The following is a 25576-nucleotide window of genomic DNA, read 5'->3' on the forward strand; positions in this document are numbered from 1 at the left end:
CAACCTGCACCTTGCCCAGGCTTTGTTCTCCACAGCACTCATCCCTGTCTGATGGCGCTCGCCTGGTCTGTACTGGGTATGTGGGGTGTGTATGTATTTTCTCACCCGCTAGACCAGAAGTCCTTTGTGTGCAGGGGCCATAACTTATACATAGTAAGTACTCAATAAGTGTCTGTGAATTGTTGAAGAAGAAAATGAGACTTAAGCCAGGACCGGTTTGGCTCAGTGGATAGAGCGTTGGCCTGAGGACTGAAAGGTACCAGGTTCGATTCTGGGCAAGGGCATTTACCATGGTTGCGGGCACATCCCCAGTAGGGGGTGTGCAAGAGGCAGCTGATCGATAACTCTCTCATCGATGTTTCTAACTCTCTATCTCTCTCTCTTTCTCTCTGTAAAAAATCAATAAAAATATATTTAAAAAAAAGAAAAGAAAATGAGTCTTAAAAGACGTACCATAAAAAAAAGCTATCCAGAAACAACAGTATTTTAGAAAAAGCCAATTTAAGTTAAAATGTACATAAAAGCTTCTCTGCTCCAAACATTCAAACCACATGCCAAGTAAGTATCAAACACCCAATTGTGATGGAGTAAGGGCCACAGTTTCATTCCTTGGCTACTAATCCCTGTAATAATACTCTGTAGTAATAAATATTGGCTAGCAGGGTCTGGAATTAAATGAAACACTTAATATATACTTTCCACAAGTTCCTGGATGGTGGTCCTTTTATTCCCATCTTATGAAAGAGACCGCACGAAGTCACACCATCTAGCAAGTGTTGGTGCGAGGATTTGAACCTGGACACTTTGACACTGGAGTCTGCATCCTTAATAGCTCTAACTTTACATTGCATATGCATAAAGCTTTTTTTTTTTTAATGGATTTTATTGATTTTTTACAGAGAGAAAGGGGGAGGGATAGTTAGAAATATAATATCTATGGGAGAGAAACATTGATCAGCTGCCTCCTGCACACTCCCCGCTGGGTATATGTGCCTGTAACCAAGGTACATGCCCTTGACAGGAATCGAACCCAGGACTCTTGAGTCTGCAGGCCGACGCTCTATCCGCTGAGCCAAACCGGTCAGAGTTGCATACAGCTTTTTCACTTTTGTTGAGGCTCACAGATTATTTGGGTCCCATTAACCCTTTATGAGAGAGGGCTCAGGACCCGTGTTTCTCCTTATTTTTGGGAAACATCCTTGGATGGAAGACATCGAGCGTTCAAAAGGCTCTCAGAGCTGAAACCGGTTTGGCTCAGTGGAGAGAGCAGAGCGTCGGCCTGCGGACCGAAAGGTCCCAGGTTCCATTCCTGTCCAGGGCATGTTCCTTGGTTGCAGGCACATCCCCGGAAGGAGGTGTGCAGGAGGCAGCTGGTCGATCCTCTCTGTATATTGAAACAACAAACAAACGGTACCGGGGACAGCACGAATATCCCCCTTCCCCTCGTTTGTATGAAAAGCCCCGCTCGATTTGGAAACTCCTAAAATAAGCGGTCATATGATTAAAACCAGCGGCGGCGCGCCCCCTCCCCGGCGGCCGGGCGCAGCTGTCCCGCCTCCCCCGCGCCCCGCCGCCCGCATTCCAGCCCTCTGAGGTCACGGCCGCCGCCCGGATCCGCCCGCCGCCCGCCCGCCCGGCCCGGGGGAGGGCCCGGCCCCGCCGCCCGCCGCCCGGATCCGCCCGCCGCCCGGCCCCGGTCCTCAGCCCGAGCCCGGCGCCGCTCCTCCTGCCCCGCGGCCCGCGCGCTGCCTCTGTGCGCCTCCCCGCCGGCGGCCCCCGCCCCAGGCGGCTCCCCGGGAAGGGCCCGGGTTTGGGGGGACAGGAAGTGCGGCTCCGAGCCCCGGGAGCGCGCGGCGGGGCCCGGGAGCGGGCGCTGAGCGGGGCGCGCGGCCCCAAGGATGCGGGAGCCCCGAGCAGGTGAGCGCGCGGGCCGGGGCGGGGGGCGGATCGGCGGGGTGTGTCCGCCCGCGGGGACCCCGGAGCGCGCGGAGCAGCCCCGGGGGGATGGTCCCGGCTCTGGACGGCGGCTGGCAGGAGCGGAACAAAGAGAAAAGTCTTCCTTCTCCAGGTTCTCGGGGGTCTGTCTCCCGGAGTCATCCCTGAAGGGGCTTGCAGGTCTGTTCTGAGCTCCCCCTCTGCTCGTGGCGGCCCGATCCCGGAGCGGGGGGTTCGGTCTGTGCCCCCGGAGTGCGGAGTGTGCCCGGGGGCCCGGCGGAGGAGGGGAGCGGGGAAGGGCTGGGACCGGTTTTGCTTTTGGAGTTCAGGAGTGTTGACTCTGGAAAAGAGACTTCTTGGGTCTGCAAATTCCGACTTGTGATTTCTGCGCATCCTGATCAGAAGTTGCTGGCATGCTCGTCTTATTTTCTTTTTTATTTATTTTTCTTGCTGAAGAAGCCTTATAATAATAGCGTGTGCTCTCAAACATTCAGAACACTCCGTGTGCTCCAAGTGACAACCGCTGTATGCCTACTAGTTGCCAAAAGGTTTTTTTTTTTGTTTTTTTTTTTGTTTTTTTTTAAGTGTCGGATAAGACAGCAGTTTTACCCTGAAAATAGTTGATTGTTTTGTTTCTAGGGCGTTTTAGTCTCGTGTATCTACGTGTACATGGATGGTCCATGAGAAACATAAGTTTGAATGCTATAGATCTATATAGTACTCTGAAAATATCGTGTACTTTCTTTTAGTGATTATTTTAAAGCATCATTGGCAAAATATATATGGCGGGGACCTTATCAGCAGAGCGGGAAAGTACAGGATTCGGAGTTAAAGTGCATTGAGCAAGTTTGAGAGGGGATGGGAAGAGAAAACATTAAAATGAATTTACAAACATCTCTGTCTTTTGAAAACTTGAACAGAATATATATTTGTTTTCTTGTTATGTAACAGAATGGTTTTGTAGTTTTTTTCCTTCAAAAGCTAATTATGAATTGTTTACTTTAGTAGTGAGGTAATTTATAACTCCAGACCCAACTACCTTTCAAATTATTACATATTATTTTACACCGGAGACTCTCCAAAAAGCATCCTAAGTTTCTACTCCTCTATACATTTATAACTCTATGAGATCATTTGGTAGCAAGTACTGTACATAAATGAAAGTTAAAATGTGTAAATTAATAAATTTGTGGTTAAGCAAAACATTAACAGTAGGTTTTATGAGCAAAAATCAAGCTATTCTAATGATTAGATCTTGGGGGGAAAGAGTTGGGAAAAGTACCTGATACACACCCCCTCAACTTTTAATATTACATTAACATCTACCAAAATAAAAAAAGAGAACACATTGGCTTTTCTTTATCCCTGATACTGTATAGTGTTTCACATCTCAGGGATAATGGCAAAGTTTTACTCTGCATTTGCTTAATCAGAGCATAAGTTAATAATTACATTGTGTCCTATCTATTGCCTTCAATGTATAGCTCTACTTCGTAATGAAGAGACTACCATATTTGAACACCCTTTATACATATATTCATCTTTTCTCTGCATATATGCACTATCTTGTGCTTCCTGCACACTACTTAATCCTTCTTCAGTTACCATCATTTGTGTATTAAGCTGAAACATTACCTCATCTCATGAAAGGGTATTTAGTATAGGTTATGTATATACAATCTCTTAATATTTATACAAATGCTACTGGCTCATCAGAAAACTTTCTAGTTTAAAAGTATTAAGGTTCTCATGTCTTTCCTTTTTTTTTTTTTTTTTTAAGTATTTTTATTGATTTCAGAGAGGAAGGGTGAGAGAGAAACATCAGTGATGAGAGAATCATTGATCAGCTGCCTCCTGCACGCCCCCTCCTGGGGATCGCCTGCATGTGCCCTTGACCAGAACCAAACCTGGGACCCTTCAGTCCCAAGGTCTATTCAGGGGGTAGGGCAAGGTTCTCATTCTTGATTTTTTTACATTTTGCTTGAACTATCTATTTAGTTTATACCTTGACATAACAAAGAGCATTACAAACTGCAGGTGGAGGAGCATATCTTTTTATTTTTAAAGTTTTATTTATTGATTTTAGAGAGAGAGGAAAGAGAGCGAGACATCAGTTTGTTGTGCCACTTATTCATTGATTGCTTTTTGTATGTGCCCTGATGGAGGATCAAACTGGCAAAATGTGTGTAACCGGATGCCACTCTAACAGAGTTGCCTGGCCTGGGTGAGATAATATATTTTTTAAATTTATTTCCTATTTCCCTCCTTACCTACAGAAGTATGGTGCTTTTACCTACAAAAGGCACTCAGGAAATGCTGTTAATACAGTGCTATAGGTAGTAGTTCCGGTCTCCTCCCCACCCCTCTGGCCTTCCTCCTCTACTCCTTGTTTTAAACTTTTCTTTTTCTTTTCTCTCTCTGAAAATAACCAGAATTCAAAGACCAAAACACAAGCAACACAAACAAAAAGCCAGACAGATTGGGTCCTTATCAGAGGTACATCCCTGTAGGTAAATATAGATGCTTTTAATCTCCTTAAGGGCAGCGACGGCTTAGGCTTCGTCTTGTATTTTTCCCGATGCCCACGGCTCTGCCTGGGACCCGGAGATGCGAGGCACTTTTGCGGAATGGAATTACAAAACGTGGGCTGAGGCCCATCATGTCTGGGGCTGGGGCGCAGTCAGAGCGGAAAAGAGGCGTCTGGGCTGGACCCCAGCGCTCTCCATCCTGGGGTGAAGCTGCGAGGCCTGGGGTCCGTGTCTGCCTGCTGAGAGGAGGCTGGGGGCGCTCCCCGCCTCTCCGTGAGGTTCCGGACCCAAGTTCTGCCTCCTCCTTCCTCCTCCCCCCCACCCCGCCCAAGCTTTGCTGAACGATCACCTTCCTCTGCTCCGACGAAAGCGGAGGTGGGCCCTCTCCCGGGGTGCTGTCCCCTCCTCGGGGGCGAAGGACACCCCGCTAAAGTAAGAACCCGCGCTGGCCGCTCCCGCCCAGGAGTTACCATCCACAGGTGTGACGACAAACGCTGTTGAAGTCGCGTATTTTGGAGTCTTGAGGCTCCAACCCGGGAATCAAACAGGTTCCCAGCACCTGTGGCGGCTCAGAGCTTGGGTCCCTTAAAAGTTCCCTCCGGGAGCAGCCGGCCCGGGCCCGGCTCTAGCGCGTCCGGCCGGAAAGCGCTGCCCCGGGCGGAGGGTTCCGGGGCCGCCGAGGCTGCGCGTTGGCATGGCAACGCCGCCCGCTTTCCCGGGAGCAGCCGGCGCCCCGGCGCTCCGCGGTGTTCTCAGCCACGCGAGCTGGCCGGTCCTGGCCCGCCGCTCGGGAAGCCAGACGGCATTTAAGCCCTCGCCCGCCTCCTCTGGGCCGGGCCCACCGCCTCTCAGGCGTCCCCACCCGCCAGGCAGCCCGGACCACGTGGTGATCTGATCGCCGGCCGGTGCGGGGTCTTTTACGGTTTGTTTACAAAGCAATCAACGTGGTGACGTCACTACGTAGAAAGGCTTCTCCCAATGTTTGCTAGGCGCTACACCTCCTTTGAACTGACAGCTGCCATATGCTAAAGGGGATTATCCCTCTCCTTTGGGTGCAGTGTTAATTTGCCTTTGGAGAGTGGGGCTTGGGCGCAGCCTTTTTTTTTTTTTTTTTTTTTTTTTTTTTAAAGAGTAATGTTTTTTAAAAAAAATATTTTATTGATTTTTTACAGAGAGGAAGAGAGAGGGATAGAGAGTTAGAAACATCAATGAGAGCCGAAGCCGGTTTGGCTCATTGGCTCAGTGGTAGAGCGTCGGTCTGCGGACTGAAAGGTCCCAGGTTCGATTTCCGTCAAGGGCATGTACCTTGGTTGCGAGCACATCCCCGGTAGGGGGTGTGCAAGAAGCAGCTGGTCGATGTTTCTCATGGACGTTTCTAGCTCTCTCCCTTCCTCTCTGTTAAAAATCAATAAAATATATTAAAAAAAGAAAGAAAGAAACATCGATGAGAGAGAAACATCGACCAGCTGCCTCCTGCACACCCAAGGTACATGCCCTTGACTGGAATTGAACCCAGGACCCTTCAGTCCGCAGGCCCACGCTCTATCCACTGAGCCAAACCGGTTTCGGCTGGGCGCAGCTCTTTTGGAGGGTTTTGTAGTTAACTCCCCTAAAGACTCAAGACCCTCCTGTGTGGAGTATTGGGGAGCCAAAAAGAAGCAGAAAAAACAAACACCCCACCTTATCTTAACTGTGGAAAAACAAACAAACACCCACCGTATCTAAAATAGAAACGGAACCACTAATGCTAGCTATTCTGATGGGATTATCGTCCTGCCAGCAAACTATCTCATTTAATCCGAAACAGCCTTGGGTGGGGTCACTCTTTGCTGGAGTGAGTGAGGGGTGGGGTCTGACCCCAGGCGCCAACACTGCTCTGATGTCAACCCCCCCCCCCCCACCCCCCTACCTCTCCGCCCCTGCTAACGCCTTCCTCTTCCAAAGGACAGAGGAAGCTTATTCTTTGCATGTGGCTTTATTGATGCTGATTTTGAAAAGCAAAGTCCGGAGTTGCCATTGCCCGGGTAACCGGCGTGTTGTTCCTTTCCTCAGCACCGGCGTGGATGCCCCCTTCGCCTGGCCTCTGGAGACTCAGTTGCGTTTTAATGGCGGCGGCAGCTGCTGGGTGAGCAGCCGGTGACTGTGCGTGCCCTCTGGCTGGAGGGCAGGAGAGGAGAGATCGCCCTCCTCCTCGGGCACCACCCCTGCATTGGTAGCCCTGCATTTCCCTCTTTACTCCTCCACTCTTGAAGAGAGAAGATGCCACTGCCATTCGGACTGAAACTAAAACGCACCCGGCGCTACACGGTGTCCAGCAAGAGCTGCCTGGTCGCCCGGATCCAGCTGCTCAACAATGAGTTTGTGGAGTTCACGCTGTCTGTGGAGAGCACTGGGCAGGAGAGCCTGGAGGCGGTGGCCCAGAGGCTGGAGCTGCGGGAGGTAAGCCACACGTGAGCCTGCCGGCTTCTCTCCTTCCTGCCCAGCCACGGAATGGGTGCTGGCTGTGCGTGCTCACAAGCATGTCCCTGGCCAGGATACCGGGACTAGGCTGCAAGCCCACAGTCCCGTGAGGACGGAATAGATACAGAACAAGAGGTCTTTCCTTGGGGGTAAGAGAGAGAAGAGAATGCACAGTGCCCGAGGTTTTTATTTATTTATTTTATTTTAAATATTTTGTATTGATTTCAGAGAGGAAGGAAGAGAAAGAGAGAGAGATGGAAACATCGATGATGAGAGGGAACCATGGATTGGCTGCCTCCTGCACGTTGGACCTGCAACCCATGCATATGCCCCCAACTGGAAATCAAACCCGGGACCCTTTAGTCCGCAGAGTGATGCTCTATCCACTGAGCCAAACTGGTTTTGGCTATGAATGCATTTTGGATGATCACGTTTCTTTTTTCTAATATAATACCAAATAGGGCTTATCTTGATCTATACGTGTACTGACTTCATTCATTCAACATTCATGGTTTTCCCCGGGCCAGGCCAAGATTATGGCTTGAGTTTGAATTCTGGTTGTTTAGCCTTGGGCAGCTCTGTGACCTCTCTGGGCTCCCGTTTCCTCATGGGAACCATGGGGATCACAAGGGTTATCCTCAGAGGGGTTGTGTGATTTGCTGTGCTAGTAAGGCCAAGCTCTAATCACTAGTTGCTATAGTAACCATAGGGAGGTTTGCCCTGGAAACCCCCCCCCCCCCCCCCCATCTAGGCAATAGGAGTAGAGTCCTCAAATATCCACCTAGCGGCTTCAATTTATTTATTTATTTAAAAATATATTTTATTGATTTTTTAGAGAGGAAGAGAGAGGGATAGAGAGTTAGAAACATCGATGAGAGAGAAACATCGACCAGCTGCCTCTTGCACACCCCCTACTCGGGATGTGCCCGCAACCAAGGTACATGCCCTTGACCGGAATCTAACCCAGGACCTTTCAGTCCTCAGGCCGACACCCTATCCACTGAGCCAAACTGGTTTCTTTCTAGTGGCTTCAATTTAAAATGCTATGTAAGGCCTTTGATCAAAAGGGTCTAATTAAACCTAGGGTCCTTCCACCCTTTGGCCACCTGGTTCTAGGATAAAAGAAAGATGAAGAAACTGGTTATTCCAGATAAACATCTGATTTCCTAACTGGCAGTAGATAAACGGTGCGCCTGGTGACCATCCAGTCATTTGATGATTCAGTATTGAAGAGTTAAATGCCAAGCGCATATGTATTAGGAGCTTACCCTAGTGTTGATACCAGTAAGAGAACAGTCCAGGTCCATGCTATGATAGGGGAATTGGAGGATGTTATAGACCACATGTGTCAAACACAAGGCCCGCGGGCCAAATCCTTGATAGCATGTGAGTTGGTTAACAGCACTGTTAAGGAAAAGATTGTTCCACTCATTTTAAATTCACATTTCTGGTTAACATTGTCAGTTTATGACTGTTCAGTAAACCATTCGGCCCGCGATTTAGGCTGGATTTTAGATTTTGGCCCCTTCTCTGATTGAGTTTGACACCCCTAAATATAGACAATAGGGTTTGGCAGTAAAGGGAGAGATTTCTTGGGTAAGGGATATCTGAACTGGCACCTGAAGAATGGGGCAGGGTGGTCCTATCAGGGGTTGGGAAAGACTATCCCAACAAAGGGCCAGAGACAGGAAGCAGATCTACCTGGAACCTGAAGTGGGGAGAGGAGAGGGGGGCGAAGAAGGGACCCTATACCGCGTTTTGTTAAAGGGTTGCGGCGTATCTTGAAAGTAATAGGGAAGTTAATGAAGGGCTTTTAAATGGGTGTGGGACGATTGGTTTTTTTTCGAAGAGTGGGCCCTCTGGGGAGTCATTAGAAAGGAGTAGTTGGAGTACAGATGGTGGTCCCTTTGATTTGGATGAGATGGACACAGCGGGTGGAATCTGGAGAGATTCAGGACCCGCCTTCGGGGTGTTGGGGAAGGTCTAGCCGGGGGTCCAGGTTGATACTTTGGTTTCCAGTAAATGGCGGGAGCTATAACTGAGCGAAGAAACATAAAAGAAAGAGTACGTTTGAGGGGGAAAGGAAAGGGGTGGTGAGCTCAGATCTGAAAGGATTGACGCTGAGATGCCAATTGAGATGTTGAGCAGGCAGAGGCAGTTGTGGGTCTGGAACTCAGGTGAGAATCCAGGAGAGAAGAGATTTTGGAATAACCAGCCGAGATCAGTTAATGAATCAGTTAATGTGAGAAGGTGGGAGGCTGTCCGGAAGGAAACAAGATGTAGCAGACTCTCAGGGTTGCATAGAGGAGGGGAGCCTTGGAAGGAAGTGGAGATGGAGCAGTCCTTATGAGGAGAGCGTAAACCAGAAGAGTTGGCCTCAGCAACCGCTCCTATTTACTTGCATTTATTCCATCGTTTTTGCTTCCTTCACCCATTTTCCCCTATTTTGGTTTCTTTTTTTCTATAATTCTTCCTCATTCACCAGATCTGCCTACAAACCCTATAGAGTTAACGTCTTGAGAAACTGTGGTTAATTTATTTTTGAGTACCAGGCATGGGATGTGTCAGTAAATACAGGTTGAACTGAACCCACAGGCCTTGCCTTCATTCTGGTTAGCCAAGAAGTCCAGGGAGCTTGCTATCCCTTGTTTAAGGTGATCAAACTCAGGAATTAGCAACTTCATACAGCTGTGGGGATTTTTTTATTTTTTATTTTTTATTTAATTTATTTTATAGATTTTACACAGAGAGGAATTGAGAGGGATAGAGAGTTAGAAACGTCGATGAGAGAGAAACATCGACCAGCTGCTTCCTGCACACCCCCCACTGGGGATGTGCCCGCAACCAATGTACATGCCCTTGACCGGAATCGAACTCGGGAGCCTTCAGTCCCCAGGCCGACGCTGTTCCACTGAGCCAAACCGGCTTTGGCCAGCTGTGGGGATTTGAATGATTTTTTTTTTTTTTTTTTTTTTAACACAAGGGGGTAGAATGCTTTGAGAGGGAGCAGATGTGACCCCTAGAAAGTGTCTTGCCCTTGCACAGGCTGTCCCACCATCCCCACCATTTCATGGCAGTCATGGTTAGGAACTTCGTGTGTAGAGCAGATTTTTTCCTCACCAAGTTCCAGAAGCTTTCCTCTGTAGTGTGTAAACAAATGGCTCAAGCGCCAGGCCTAATCGTACTGAATGACTGCTCAGAAATAACCTGGCTCAGTGACACCTGTTCTGAGTTTGTGTCCATACATTATTTATAGGATTCATACCAAGTGGTATTGGCATGTTGTTGTCTCACACTGTTCTCCCATCAGGCAAACTCAGAACCATCGTAGTGTATAGATTTGGCTGATAAGCTTCGCTATTGCCCATATTTAAATTGGGGGAGGAAAAATTCTTTCCTTGTCTTGCCTAATCACATACCATTTCACTATTATGACACTTACAAGGGCTCCACAATAATACCGTTATAACGCCGTATCCGCGGGCTTCAACTATATTGACAGCATTTTATTTCTTAAGCTGGATGTGTGGGTATATGGTGTTTGCTTTTTGGTCTTTTTTTTTGTCAGGTATTTTTTAATACATGAAGAACCTAATAACAAAGGTTAATATACTTGTATTTGACCTAGTTGTCTTAGGGCTGTTAACTGTTCTCTAAATTCACCATATTTGAACTAGGGAAAGTGACTTTTAAAAAGGGGAAAACAATCCTCATAGGAAAATATTGCTGTTTATTATAGCCACAGCCTCTCAGAGCTGTTGGAATTCTCCGCCTATCATTCAGAGTCTCATAACACTTTCAAAGAGAAGCTCTGAAAAGCCTTATAGAATTTAAGGGGAATTAGGACATCTTGCTTCCAGTATTGAAACTAAATTATAGCGGTTTGATGGAGGTGGTGAGACGGGGAAGGGGGGGAAAAACAGGGCGCTTCATCTGGGCCCAGCTACTCCCATGGGAATCAGCACAGCCGAATGTCTCAGGGAGGGAGACCTGTGTCACCCCAGACCTGTGTCACCCCAGCTCCCTGAGAAGGATTATAACCAGGATGCAAGTTCAGTAATGAATGCCCAGCTGTGGAACCACCAGGGCCCCCGAGTGAGTGTGCCATGACCTTCCTGTAGGCAGGCCACTTGGGAGCCAGAGCAGCTTGGTGAGCAAGAAATGAGAGAATGGAGGTTGCCCTGAAAAACCTTACATATCTTCCTGATGGACTGCCGCCCGGACCACACCAGTTCCTTCGAGTCTGGGTGGTTTTTCTGGGAAGGGCTTAAGGTGGGCACTGGCTCTCCTTGCCTCTTGAGAAGACTGCTTACCAGGGCGATGAACTCATTTGCCAGCAGAATCCAAAACACCTGGTTTGGACCCCAGTGCTGCCACTGATGAGTTGTGTGAAATGACTTAATTTCCCAAGTCCACTGTTAATTATCTCTAAATTGAGAATAACAGTATCTACTTGATGGTCATTGTGAGGATTCAGTGTCAAATGTAAGCCGTTTAGTGGAGGACCTGATATTTAGGGAAGTCTGAGTAAAGGTTATTTTTCATTACTGTTATTATTTGTGACTCCCATTTCCATGTGGTGGTGGCTGATCCACTCTGCTTCAAATTAACTCTTTCCTTTTGTACATGTCTTTGTTTCTTCCATTTACGAAGAGAACATAGCTGTTTATAAAATGTTCTTATAGTACAAACAAGTAGAGTCGTCGATTGTAATCACACTTCTTATATTACTGAAGGGCTAACTTTTCAGTAGATCACTGTAATTTAGCAGTCATATTTGAGCCTCTGTTTAATGCCAACTGAAATTAATTTGTGCAATGTCACTGCCTCATTGCCCTGAGCAACTAGAGCTTCAGTAGGTTTTTACTTTCCTATTAGCCTATTTCTTCCCTCTTGTCCTCACTTAACTACTATGATTAAAAAAAAAAGTTTTAAGGAAATTTTGGATTAAGATTTTCCCCCCCTTCTTTCTAGTGCACAGGGTGAATTAAGATTTATATTTTATATTTTTTCTTTAATGTGTGTATTTCTCAAGAATTCTTTAAAAATCTTATGTTTGATAATTCCATTTTTATTATTGTATACTGTCCTGGGTTTTAATTAGATTCATTGCAATCTCTTATTTACAGGAGCCTTCCTGGGCCTTAAAGTCCTTCTTCAGCTAGGATTTACACGCTGTTGGAGTTTTTTAAGTTTTTAAGTTTCTGGTTAGGAAATAGGAAAGTTATAAAATTCTGAAAGCCTTCTGAAGACAACTTTTTCATAATTTTTTGCTATGATTTTTATGTGTTTTAGAATTTAAATCTTAGAGGGCATTTTCTTTCAGCTATTTCTGAGTTTTGTGTCTGTAGAGGGTAAGTTTCCTCATTGTTGTCTACTTATATGGCATATATACATAACTACAATTTTGAGGTTGATTGAGATCAATACTCAATTATTCCTAAAACGACCTCCAGCATATTTTGTTGAATAAGTGGAAAAGTCTGGCAACATTTAGAAGTTCTTACTATGGCCTCTCATTTTAAAATTATAATGATAGGCTTTGATATTTGGTTACTGTGTTGTGGTTTATCACAGGTCTTCAGAAAATGTTTTTTCATTTGTATTTGAAGTGCATCACACATAAATCAATGTTGATTTTTTGTTTTGTTTTTTTTGTTAGAACATAAGCTTCACCAGAGTAGGACTGTTCTGTCACCACTGTTTGGAATAATGCCTTGTGCTTACACTACATAGTTGCTGAATAAATGTCTACTTATTCTTATTTATTTTAAATATATATTTTATTGATATTTTACAGAGAGGAAGGGAGAGGGATAGAAAGCTAGAAACATCGATGAGAGAGAAACATTGATCAGCTGCCTCCTTCACATCCCCTACTGGGGATGGTGCCCACAACCAAGGTACATGCCCTTGATCATAAATCAAACCCTGGGACCTTTCAGTCCACAGGCTGACGCTCTATCCACTGAGCCAAACCGGTTTGGGCTCTACTTATTTTTAAACTAAGAGTCTTTAAAAAAAAAAAAAATTAGATTGATAAGCATGGACAGCAATTCAGTTTAGTCAGCCTTTATTTACTGCATGATTTTATCTCCTGGAGAAAGTTGAACATTTACTACAACATTTTGAATACAACTTGAAAAGCACCTTTTTCTTTAGCCTTTTATTTTTCACTTTGGGGATTTTTTTTTGGAAACACTTAGAAAATGATCTCGTTTTAACAACCCCCTAAGATAAGATTGCTGTATTGAGGGAGTGTCCACTTGGCTGAACTTTGAACAAATGCATCTCACAGTGTTTCCTGGCCAATGGGAACATTTTTGGCTAAGGGAGTTGTTGGCAGGGAGAGGAATCAAGCACATAATGCAAGCCATTCCTCTCAAGTGCAACTTTAGAAAGTGCTCTTGGCCTCCAGAGTGTTTTATTTTAAATTAGTGGCTCAGGTATTCCAAATATCCACTGACCTTATCTTGACTGTTACCTGAGTAGGCCTCAAGAATTTCGAGCGCATTTCCTTCTGTACTAGCTGTTTTCATTTGGACTCTAAAAATAGCTGAAATATGTGTAAGTTAAAAGTGTAATTACCTGCAAACTTTTTGAACTTTTGGGCTGGTAGTTATTAAATCAGCTATGTATGTTATGAAACTAATAAGACTGACAAATAGGCATGGATTAGCAAATATATATATTTTTTAAATATATTTTATTGATTTTTTTACAGAGAGGAAGGGAGAGAGATGAGAGTTAGAAACATCGATGTGAGAGAAACATCGATCAGCTGCCTCTTGCACACCCCCTACTGGGGATGTGCTTGCAACCAGGGTACGTGCCCTTGACCGAAATCGAACCCAGGACCTTTCAGTCTGCAGGCTCTATCCACTGAGCCAAACCGGTTTCGGCAAGTAAATATTTTTAGTTAGATCTATTGAACCATATGAAGCAAGTATAAATCTCAAGTTGACCTCTTCCCTTAGATCAGGGGTGGGGAACATCCAGTCCGTAGGCCGTAAGAGGCCTGAGCAATCATTGGGTCTGGCACTGCCAAGGCAGTAGACATGAGTTAATTAAATGTTTGACCAAGGATAGCAGGCTAATTTTTAGGTTGGTAATTTGGTATGGCCCATGGATGCTATTATAAATATCCAAGTGACCCTTGGCAGGAAGAAGGTTCCCCACCCTGCCCTATCAGATAAAGAAAGCTTTGCAAAGTCCAGAGCTGATGATAAGTGAGCAAGGATTTTTTCTGATTTTTGGATTATCTGTTACTTTTTTTCATTGTGTTTAGATAATTATGAACCAGTCATATAAGTAAGTAGAGGACTTATACATACGGATATGAAGATAGTATGCACTTTAGAATAAATATTATCACACAAGTTAATACAGAATTCATTTGGGAATGTGTTTACTTAAAGAAATGGAGTATTAATCAACCGTCACCTCATTCCTTTTTTTATTTTTTTTATTTAATATATTTTATTGATTTTTTACAGAGAGGAGGAGAGACGGATACAGAGCTAGAAACGTCGATGAGAGAGAAACATTGACCAGCTGCCTCCTGCACACCCCCTACTGGGGATGTGCCCGCAACCAATGTACATGCCCTTGACCGGAATCGAACCCGGGACCTTTCAGTCCGCAGACCGACGCTCTACCACTGAGCCAAACCGGTTTCGGCTCATTCCTTTTTTTAAAAAATTCACCTTTCTAGTAAATGTAGAGGCTAACAGTCTAAGATGCCATTCTCTTATTATTCCTTGAGTCTCTCTCACCAACCATCTGTCGTGATAATGTAGCCCCATGATCACATGGAGTTAAGTGTGGTTTACCCCTGTGGGGAGGTTGGTAAGTTGAGGTACAGAATGGCAAATGTGGGGAACTGATGGCGATTGGGAGCTCTAAGTTCTGTCATTGTACTTTGTGTGTATGGCTTCCGATTTCATTCCTTATCATAGTAGAAGCTTTAATAGCGTTCTGCTATCCTTCTGGGTGGTTGGCCATTATTATCCTGGAAGCTTAACATGTCTTATCTGGTTTAATCCTCACAATGAGTTAGGCCTTATCTTTTCTATTTTAAAACGAAGCTCTGAAAAATTGGGTAATTGGTTCCACTAATCTGGGTGGTCTTGTAGCTAATGAGCAAAAGAACTGGAATTTGAGTGTACACCTGGAAGACGTCTGCCTGAGCTTTGTTAAAGTTAGAGGGGTCATGGACCCCTTGGAGAATGCGATGAAAATGCAGAAGTTTGCACACGGTTTCAGATTCATGGATGCCCCTCTCTCAGTCCATCTGTGAGCTCCTATTTCCTGGGAAGTAAATATGGAATGGCTGGGGGCCTAGAAGCCTCTTGGATGAAGTAGTTTTCCCGATTTTTTGGTTTAACAGATTCTTCCCTAATCTTTCTCCAGAGTGAAAGTGCGAATAGGATAGGATCTTAGTGAACAAATTCAAGACCTTCGTAAGTTGAAGAAAATAACTTTCCTCGGAAGTATACTCCTCACCTCCTTCTCCCACAAATGCCCTTTTTGTTTGTTTGTGTTGTTTTTTTAAAATATATTTTTATTGATTTCAGAGAGGAAGGGAAAGAGAAAGAGAGAGAGAGAGACAGACAGACAGACAGACATCAATGATGGGCTGCCTCTTGCATGCCCCACACTGGGGATCAAGCCCGCAACCCTGGCATGTGCCCTGACCGGGAATCGAATCACGACCTCCTGGTTCATAGGTTGATGCACAACCACTTAGTTATACTGGCCAGACTCAAATGCTCTTTTTATTTATTTAAAATGTATTTTATTGATTTTTTTTCAGAGAGGAAGGGAGAGGGATAGAGAGTTAGAATCATCAATCAGCTGCCTCCCGCACATCTTCCACTGGAGATGTGCCCGCAACCAAGGTACGTGCCCTTGACCGGAATCGAACCTGGGACCCTTTAGTCTGCAGGCCGACTCTCTATCCACTGAGCCAAACCGGTTAGGGCTCAAATGCTTTTTTTGAATGGCCTTCATATTCAGATCTCAGGAAAGGCCATTTGGGTTATTCGTTTCCTCCCTGGGACAACTACTATTAATGGGGAAACAAAACAAAACTCCTTCCTAGGAAGAAAGGGGGGAGGCTGTGAGTGGGATTCCATTGCGGTTCTGGCGGTAGATCCATGTCTGTCTTCCCCACCAGATAGCACCTTGGTGCCCACCAAGAGGTCAAGCAGTAGGTGTGTGATAACTCTTCAGTGAATGAATGGATGATCATGCTTCCATTAGGCATTAACCAAATTCCAGGCCAGTTGTTGAGACTTATGCTTCATTCTTCTTGTCAGATACACACCTACCTTAACATGACACTTTCCTTCCTATGAACAAGGCCTTTGCTCATATGACTGTCTTCATAATATGCTGGTGTCTAGTTTTGGGGGTAGGGATGCAAAATTATGCTCCAAGACTGAGTTTGTCTTCATCAGCAATTTATTTAACACAGGCTCACTGTGGGAAAGTCACAGGCTAGAAGCATGTGGGATGACTGCCTTCTTAATAAGTTGATAAAGAAATACTGTAGCTCGCCTGGCATGGCTCAGTGGTTTAGCATCGACTTATGAACCAGGAGGTCATGGTTTGATTCCGGGTCAGGACATATGCTTGGGTTTTAGCTTAGACCCCCATTGTAGGGTGTGCAGGAGGCCACCAAGCAATGATTTTCTCTCGTCATTGATGTTTGCATCTCTCTCTCCCTCTCTGAAATCAATAAAAATAAAAATAAAATTGTAACATATTCCAAAGCAGTGATAGATTAATTACACTATTGTTTAAGGCAAGGGGAGATGAATTTAGTTGAGGTGCACCTTTTATAAGTTGGCACTCAGCTTGGCCCACTGAGAGCTGACGCCCAGTTGCCAGCACAACGTAAAAACTTCTTGTTGCTGGAGCACGTTGCTGGGGAACGAAGGCGTGGAGTTGACCGCCATGATGTTCTTCTCCATGGGGCCTCTGAATAGCTTTTGCCACTGCTGGTAGGAGGCACCTTTGCCAGGGCAGGAGTTAGTACCCCCAAAGGTCTTTGGAGAGCTATTTAGATCAGCCAAGTGTAGCCTTGCCTAGACCAAACATTCTCACATAGCTCTCACAAAGTCTGGGTATTTATCATCTAAATGTCTCCTGCCACAGTTGTTTCTTCATATATTCTTATCAATAAGCCCCAGTGGAGTCCCTCAGCAGCTGAGCTACTAAGTGCTTATCAACCACTCAAGTGAGATATGGCATCCTCACAGCTCACCTCACTTAAAAAAAAAATTTTTTTTTTTTACATTGATTTGTGAGAGAGAGAGAGAGAGAGAGGAAGAAAGAGAGAGAGAGAGAGAGAGAGAGAGAGAGAGAGAGAGAGAGAGAGAGATATTGATTTATTGCTCTACTTATTTATACATTTATTGGTTTGTTTCTTGTATGTGCCCTGACTGGCAATTGAACCCACAACCCATGGCCAGGGCACCTCACTCTTAAATCAAAACAACTTTACTTATAAAAACAACTTCACTTTAGATCAAAACAACTTCACTTTTAAAAACAACTTCAGCTTTTGTCATAAGCAAGTGGATTTGAAGTCATATCAAACTGATACAAAACAGCTGGTTTTGCAAATATATTCCCATTTGAGTTTCTAAGCAGTTTGTTCATAAGTAAACGTCACTTAGATTTAACATTTAGTAAACTAGTAGGATATCTAAGTCAATTTAAAAATGTTAAGGATTAGCTTAAAATGCTAATTTTACTAGAAGAAACTATGCATGTCACAAATTTTATATGTGAGTAGTAGCAGCATGTAGTGGAAATAACTTTTCTATTGAGGGTTTGTGGTACTTTTTTTTTTAATACATTTTATTGATTTTTTACAGAGAGGAAGGGAGAGAGATAGAGAGCTAGAAACATTGATGAGAGAGAAACATCAACCAGCTGCCTCTTGCACACCCCCTACCGGGGATGTGCCTGCAACCAGAATCGAACCCGGGACCCTTCAGTCCGCAGACCGATGCTCTACCACTGAGCCAAACCGGCTTTGGCTTCTGTAAGATTGCTAAAAGGTGTGCAGCATTTAGATTTATGAATAGGGCTCAGTAATTGTGCCATTTTGAGCAAGCTTAAACTGAGCGGGGTAAGAAAATATACACGTAACTTTGTGCTTGGTGGCAGCAACTCATTTTATTTGTGGATATAAAATAACTTGTCTTTGCTCAGTCCTGTTACAATTGTTTAGGATCAGACTTTGGCTTGACAAACTACTTTTAATGGCAAGTTAATTGTCAGAAGATTGAATTCAACTGATTGACGAAGCGGGTTTTGTAGGCAACAAGGTAGAGTTTAGGTGCCAGATGAACTTGGATTGAAATCCCTGCACCACCTGTGTGCCCAAGAAAACCGTGGATTTTGTTTCTTTCATATGTGATATGGTTACATGTGGTAGTCAGAATGATAGCTAGGTAATTATTGGTACTGACCCTATGCCAAGCGCTGTACTAGCTGCTTTGCTGGATGTCTAATTTAACCCTGAGTGTGATCGACTTCCTTCTCCTCCCTCCATCTCGGTGATGGAGTGGACCAAAGGGAGGTTCTGGCGCAAGACACTTGTCAACTGTCAAGTCAGTTTTTTGTGTGTGTGCAAAATTATTTTTCTTTAGCTATTTCCATTTTCTTTTACATCACGTATGTTTGTTCTTTAGTTAGAATAATTTACTGAGAAAAAAATGGATCAAAGAAAAGTGACTTGGTGTTATTATTTAAAAAATGTTTAATTACATTTATTGAGGTAACATTGGTTAGTAACATTATATAAATTTCAGGCATAAAACTTTATAATAGAACATCTATGTATCACCCAAAGTCTAGTCTCCTTCTAGAGAAGGTATTATTATTGTTAGCCAATTAAATCAGTTACATCACTTAGAATTAAGATATTCGGTGTAACATCTTCTTTGTCCCAGAGATTGGTATGAATTATCTAGAGCACATGTGTCAAACACAAGGCCCGCGGGCCAAATCCGTCCCGCCAGGCCTTGCAATGTGGCCCGCACCGCGCTGTCATCACTGCACTCCGCTGCGTTTCCATCACAATGACAGTTTATGACTGTTCAGTAAACCATTCGGCCCTCGATTTAGGCTGGATTTTAGATTTTGGCCCCTTCTCTGATTGAGTTCGACACCCCTAATCTAGAGAATACCCCTATCCACCCATAGTTTGCACTTACACATAATATTTAGACAAGTGCATATTTGACTTGTCTGTATTTTTAGTACTGGCACCTAATTTGAAGTCGAATTTATGTTTGAATGGCTATTTCATGAAAAGAACACTTATAGGTTCTATATTACAGCATGATAAAAAGGAGAAATAGAGCATGTTTAATAATAAAGACTGTATCTGAAATTACATATTATTATGCATAGAACATCTGTCACCCACTACTGGGACATAGACTTCACTGTACACTACTGCGCCCCGCTGCCTGGCTGTGAGGCAGTCAGTGACAGCCCAACCAGGATGCAGGTCCTCCAGCTCCAGGCTTGGCATTTTTCCTCAACAACACACTACTTTTCCTTCGAGCCTTTGCTATTTTCCTTAAAATCAAAAACAAAACAACAACAACAACAATCCAAGCATTGGTATTTTCTTTTCTTTAAAAAAAATACATTTTATTGATTTTTACAGAGAGAAAGGGAGAGGGATAGAGAATTAGAAACATCGATGAGAGAGAAACATCGATCAGCTGCCTCCTGCACACACCCCTTACTGGTGATGTGCCTGCAACCAAGGTACACGCCCTTGACTGGAATCGAACCTGGAACCTTTCAGTCCACAGGCCGACACTCTATCCACTGAGCCAAACCGGTCAGGGCCAAGTGTTGGTATTTTCTAATAATTTATTTTAAAAGGAAAAGTTACCAAAGACAAAACCCTGTTCATGAAGGAAGTATTTAGGTGTCGAATTTCCTATATGAAAGAAGATGGAATATGAAACTTGATGCTGGTTAAGGGGATTTGAAGAGTATGATTGTGGGAGCTAATATTACTTGAGTGCTTACCGTGTATGAGACACTCTTCCAAGTGCTTTAAATGTTTTCACTTATTTTGATCCTCAAGATTCCTGCGAGTGAGGCACTATTATATTCTTCTCTATTTTACAGAGAAGAATATAACAGGGTAGACTGAGGCTCAGAAGAGTTACGTCACTTGCTCATGGTATACACGGCAGGAATCACACCTGGAGGAGCAGCTGTGGCTCCTTGATGGGCATCTTTCTTCCTGACCTGTAGCCGTGAGCACGTGACGGCTGTTCTGCCATGGAGCTGGGCCCTTCAGTGCAGCCTGGCACATTGCAGCCTCCCAGAGCTGATGGAGATTGCTTTAAGTACCCTTGAGATATTTGTTGTCATTCACTTTAATTAGTACAGTTTATTATCATGCTTACAATATGCTTTTTCCCCCCCAATTCATCAATTAGTTTATTTATTTTTTATTTTTTTAATAAGATTTTTATTGTTCATATTATTACAAATGTTCCTTCCCCCCCCCCCACCATTGCTCTCCTCCACCAGGTTCCCACCCCACCCTCTGCCCTTTCCCCACCCCCCATTGTCCTCATCCATAGGTGCACAGTTTATGTTCAGTCTCTTCCCACGCCCCCCTCTCCCCTTTTCCCCAAGAATCATCAGTTCACTCCCCTTCCATACCTCTGATTCTATTATATTCAACAGTTAATATTGTTCATCAGATTTTTTTAATTTCCTTGGTTTTTAGATTCACTTGTTGATAGTTACGTATTTGTTGTTCATAATTTTTATCTTTGTTTACTTTCTCTTCTGAAAGAACCCCCTTCAGCAATTCATATAATTCTGGTTTGGCAGTGATGAACTCCTTTAGCTTTTTTTTATTAGTGAAGCTCTTTATCTGGCCTTCGATTCTGAGTGATAGCTTTGCTGGGTAGATTATTTTTGGCTGTAGGTTCTTGCTATTCATCACCTTGAATATTTCTTGCCATTCCCTTCTGGCCTGCATGGTTTCTGTTGAGAAGTCAGCTGACAATCGTATAGGTGCTCCTTTATAAGTTACTACCTTCTTTGCTCTTGCTTCTTTTAATATTCTCTCTTTGTCTTTTGCTCTTGGAATTTTAATAATGATGTGTCTCGGTGTGGTCCTCTTTGGATTCCTTTTGTTTGGAGTTCTGTGCGCTTCCTGGACTTGTAAGTCTAATTCTTTCACCAGGTGGGGGAAGTTTTCTGTCACTATTTCTTTCAGTATGTTCGATATCTTGCTCTCTCTCATCTTCTGGGACCCCCATAATTCTGATGTTGGTTCGCTTGAAGTTGTCCCAGAGGTTTCTTACATTATCTTCAATTTTCTGGATTCTCTTGCCTTCTAGCTTCTGTGGAGGAGTGTCTTCTGGCTCTTTATGTTTCAAATCTTTGACTTGATTCTTGCGATCTTCCCTTCTGTTTTTAGGACTCTAAAATATTTTTTATTTCAGACAATGTATTCTTTATTTCTTGTTGATCCCTTATCATTTCTTGTTGACTCCTTATTAATTCTAGTTGATCTCTTTTCATATCCTCATAGGCCTTATCCATCTTTTCTAGGAAATTCTTGAAAAACCTTATAAGCGTAGATTTGAACTCTATATCCAGACGCTTTTTGTCCTCCATTTCTTTCGTTTGTGATCTATTTTGTTGTCGCATTTCGCAGTTACAGATGGGACGGGGTTTCAGGGTGGAGCCTGCAGCTTTGGCTTCCGTCAGCCCCGCCTTATGCGGGTCCTTCAGTGTTCGCTGCCAGTGCCTGAGAGAAAGGTGCCCTCGATTTTCGCCTGCTGCCAAACAGTCTATGCTCTCCCCCAATGAGCCCAGTATTGGGGTTCAGTTCAGTTGGAAGTGGAGTTGGAGGTGGCGTTCACAGCAATCTGGAGCCCCAGTCTCCTTCCCGTCAGGGCAATCCCTCGACACAGCCGACCGTCCCTTCTCTGCGCGCAGTGTGCGCGCCTCCGGGACCTCCTTTCGCCACTTCCCCGGGGTTCTACAATATGCTTTTAAAGTCACATCAGGCTAAGACTAGATTCTTTCTTAAAATGAATTAAGACCCATATTCATTTATAGTTCCCAAATCCTCTTTCTGAGTCCCTTTATCTCTGTATGGCCCTCCCCGTTGACCAACCACATCATAACCATTTCTGAGAAGGGACATGAATCATGACTAGCCAGCAAGACTAAGGTGACCAGATGTCCTGCTTTTGACGGGACAAATTGTCAAAAATCGGGGCTGTCCCGCCAAAAGTGGGACGAGGTTGGGAATGAATGCCTGACTTGCTGGGGCAGAGCCGGGTGGATGGTAGGAAGCCTTTTGTAAGTTTGTTCCCTGGTGGAGTGGAAGCATCGGGCTGATGAAATACGCCTCAGGAGAGTTCCCTTCTGAGAGATTTCCCAAAGCAGCGTCTGGTTGCACGGCTGTAGGGAACCTGGGAGAACTAGTGAGCCAGCCATAGTGGTTCTTGCTGCCGCCCCTGCTGAGCTGGGTCATTGGGATTCAGCTGCTGTGCCCACGGAGGTATCCCCACCTGTTACAGCAGTTCACACCAGAGTTTCCATCCTGCCACCTGGGAATTCCTGAAATGGGGACCAGGCCACTAGACATTTCCCATTTTTAATTCCTCTTTTGCAGGTTATGATTCTGTCATGAAACCTTTATTGTCTGTCTCTTCTCTCCCACTCCTCTTTTATTATTATCAAAGAGGAGTGGGACTTTTATTATTATATTCCTTGAATATAGGATAGTTGGCTATAGGATAATGAATAGTGGGCAATTCGTATTATCCTTAGTAGCAATACATATTTATGGTCAGTTCAACTGTTCTACTTTTAAATTATAATGAAAATACCTAGTCTTATGTATTTTTTTTTTTTAAATAGCACCTCTTGGAATAAAATGTAACTGGTATTATGGTACTTAAACAATTAAAAAGTATTGAGTGTATATTTCTGAGTTATGTACCATCCATGACTTATTCGTCAGTGAGAACACAGTTTAAAAGGAAATTCATTAAAGCCGTAAGTGTGCCCTTTGCTAAATGGAACTTTCTATCCTCAATAAAAAAGGGATAATAGCCTTTTTGTATTAAAAAAGGAAAGAATTTTACTGTTTTCTTGGAACATTTGTGTACATGGAAGAAGTGTTTACTGTAACTGGAATGTGGAGAGAAGAGTTACTTCATGTACGATGAAACCAAGCGTTGATTAATGAAGAAAACAGTGTAGCTTTTAGTAACAGAAATCTAGGAGTTTCTTCATGTGTATCTGTTAGAATTTTAACCACAAAAATAATTTACTTGATTTTATAACCTTGAGATCTTTCATGGCAATACTAATTTAAGAACAGTGAAGCGACTGTATTTTTTTTTTTTTTTAGGACAATGGAAAATATGTTGGGTAATATTCTTTTAGGCAATAGAAATTAACTTTGACTAGATTCTTTCTTAAAATGAATTAAGGCCCATATTCATTTAAAATGGATTTATCCTCTTTCTAATTCCCTTTATCTCTTTGTGGTCCTTCATGGTTACCACTTTCTGAGTCACATGAAACAGCTATAATTTTGACCTGACAAGAGTGAATGTCAGAAAAATAAGCAGCTATTCCTAAATATACTCATTTCATCTCTTTTCATTTTTACATTGTGTAGTTACCACTTCTAAGCATAATGCTCACACTGCTCAATACCTATGATAAACCAATATAAAAAGAATAACTGAGACTCGAATTCAGGAAAACATGAAACAAATTTTTTCCTGTGAATTCATTGAAATTTTAAATCTGGAGTATGGGCCAAATAAGGCTGAGGTTATATGTCTTTTCACTCTCTTATCAATAAAAAGAGAACAGTTATGAATGATCTAAAACATTGACATTTGTGAATTAAGCTAATAAGCAAATCCGAAGATGCCCACATTTAGAGATCTGAACAAAGAGAAATCTGTCTGATTCTGTTGGAATGGGATATAAGAAATGGGCCTGTAATATAACAAAATAGACAGCTAAAGTAATTAAAGCATGGGAGGCGTGGCTTATCCTCAGGTATGAGGGTTTTAAACTAATTGACCTTTTATGTGGTTGGTACAAGATGGAGCATGTCAGCCTTTGTATGGGAACTGTGCAGGAACATCTGTTATTTCTAACATTTTGGGGCAGTAAAATGTATGTAATAACATTTTGTATTTATTCCTAGCTTGGTCTTTAAAAACATGCCAGTATCATTTTAACTTTATAATTGAATATATTTCTGTGTAGCACTTACTGGTATCTGACCTCCCATATATTTTGCTTGTCTTTCTTTCCCTACTGGAATGTAAGTGACATGGGTTGTGTGTTCTTTTCCTCATTGTTGTGTCCCTATAAGGGTTTGACACATAGTAGGTGTTCAGTCTGTATTCACTGAATGAATAGATGAATTTTTCTAAGCCCATTTTTTTATTAGGAAATGCAATATATATGTTTTTTTAATGAAAAAATGTATTTTATTGATTTTTAACAGAGAGGAAGAGAGGGATAGAGAGTTGGAAACATGGATGAGAGAGAAACATCCATCAGCTGCCTCCTGCACATTTCCTACTGGGGATGTGCCCGCAACCAAGGTACATGCCCTTGACCGGAATCGAACCTGGGACCTTTCAGTCCACAGGCCAGTGCTCTATCCACTGAGCCAAACCGGTTTTGGTGCAATATATATGCTTTGAAGGATGTTTGTACAATATATATTTTTTGAAGGATGGGTCATTGGGTTCTTCATAGCATCTTACTGTTCAGGATAGTAAATAGAGAAGCTATGAGTCATCTATGTAGATAATGATCCCCATTCATGCCTCGTATTTCCTTTTAATAAATCCCTGAAGTTGGCTTGTCATTGGACCCTTTTTCCTGGAAGTGAAATGTTACAACAGCAACAAAATCTGCTTTTGTGAGGCCCTCAGTGTTCAGTTTAATAAAGGTTTCAGTGTTATTAGGAGATAAAGATACACTCATGATGGTTATATTTCTGAGTCCTCATAGGTGCTAGGGTATAGTGATATTGCATATTATCACCTTGAAGGCAGATAATATACTCCCTGACCAAGGACACAAGAAAATGGATTAAAATTAAACAGGAAAGGACAACATGCTGTCTGCTTGGAGGCAGTGTGACCACCGCACTCACTGCTGAAAGGAAGAAGTACCGTGCTCCATTATTTATGGCAGACTCCGTGTGGAGCCAAGAGCTGGGCTTGAATTAGGTTAACACTTGTTAACCACCCGTGTTAGATGATCTCTGCCTGGGAAAGGCTTTATCGGGTGCTATCTCCTCTCCTCTCGCTCCCGATGAAACGTCTGCTGACTTCTGCCTCGTCTAAGAAAAGCACCAGGATAAAATTATAGTTGCCATTTTATATGGGATTAACCTGCATCAAACTCAGGGCATCCGTGGCTTAAAAAACCCTCCCGCTAATTTGTGTGTCCTTCTGCTCTGCCTTAAAAATAGCACAACTAACAAGGCTCTTAAAATAATTAGACAAGAAAGGACTTGGGGCTTAGGGTTCACATTCTGGCAGAGTTTGGACCTGCTTATAACAATGGTGTCTCTTTAGGTGACT

At 43.5% G+C, this 25576-nt stretch overlaps 1 protein-coding gene across 2 annotated transcripts in view; it reads left to right on the plus strand.

The window, feature by feature from the left end:
• The first annotated feature begins 1721 nt into the window (after positions 1-1721).
• PTPN21 (protein tyrosine phosphatase non-receptor type 21) overlaps positions 1722-25576 on the plus strand; it is a 64619-nt gene continuing 40764 nt past the window's right edge. Inside the window, exons 1-2 of one of the 2 annotated variants that reach the window (XM_045574680.1) lie at positions 1722-1917; positions 6516-6902. In XM_045574680.1, coding sequence (XP_045430636.1) covers positions 6817-6902 — 86 coding nt within the window. In that variant the 5' untranslated portion in view covers positions 1722-1917; positions 6516-6816. The remainder of the gene's footprint in view (positions 1918-6515; positions 6903-25576) is intronic. The other variant, XM_036429584.2, reaches the window with a different exon arrangement.

The sequence above is a fragment of the Pipistrellus kuhlii genome, unplaced genomic scaffold (assembly GCF_014108245.1).
Source record: "Pipistrellus kuhlii isolate mPipKuh1 unplaced genomic scaffold, mPipKuh1.p scaffold_m20_p_1, whole genome shotgun sequence".
In the NCBI taxonomy this organism is placed as follows: domain Eukaryota; kingdom Metazoa; phylum Chordata; class Mammalia; order Chiroptera; family Vespertilionidae; genus Pipistrellus; species Pipistrellus kuhlii.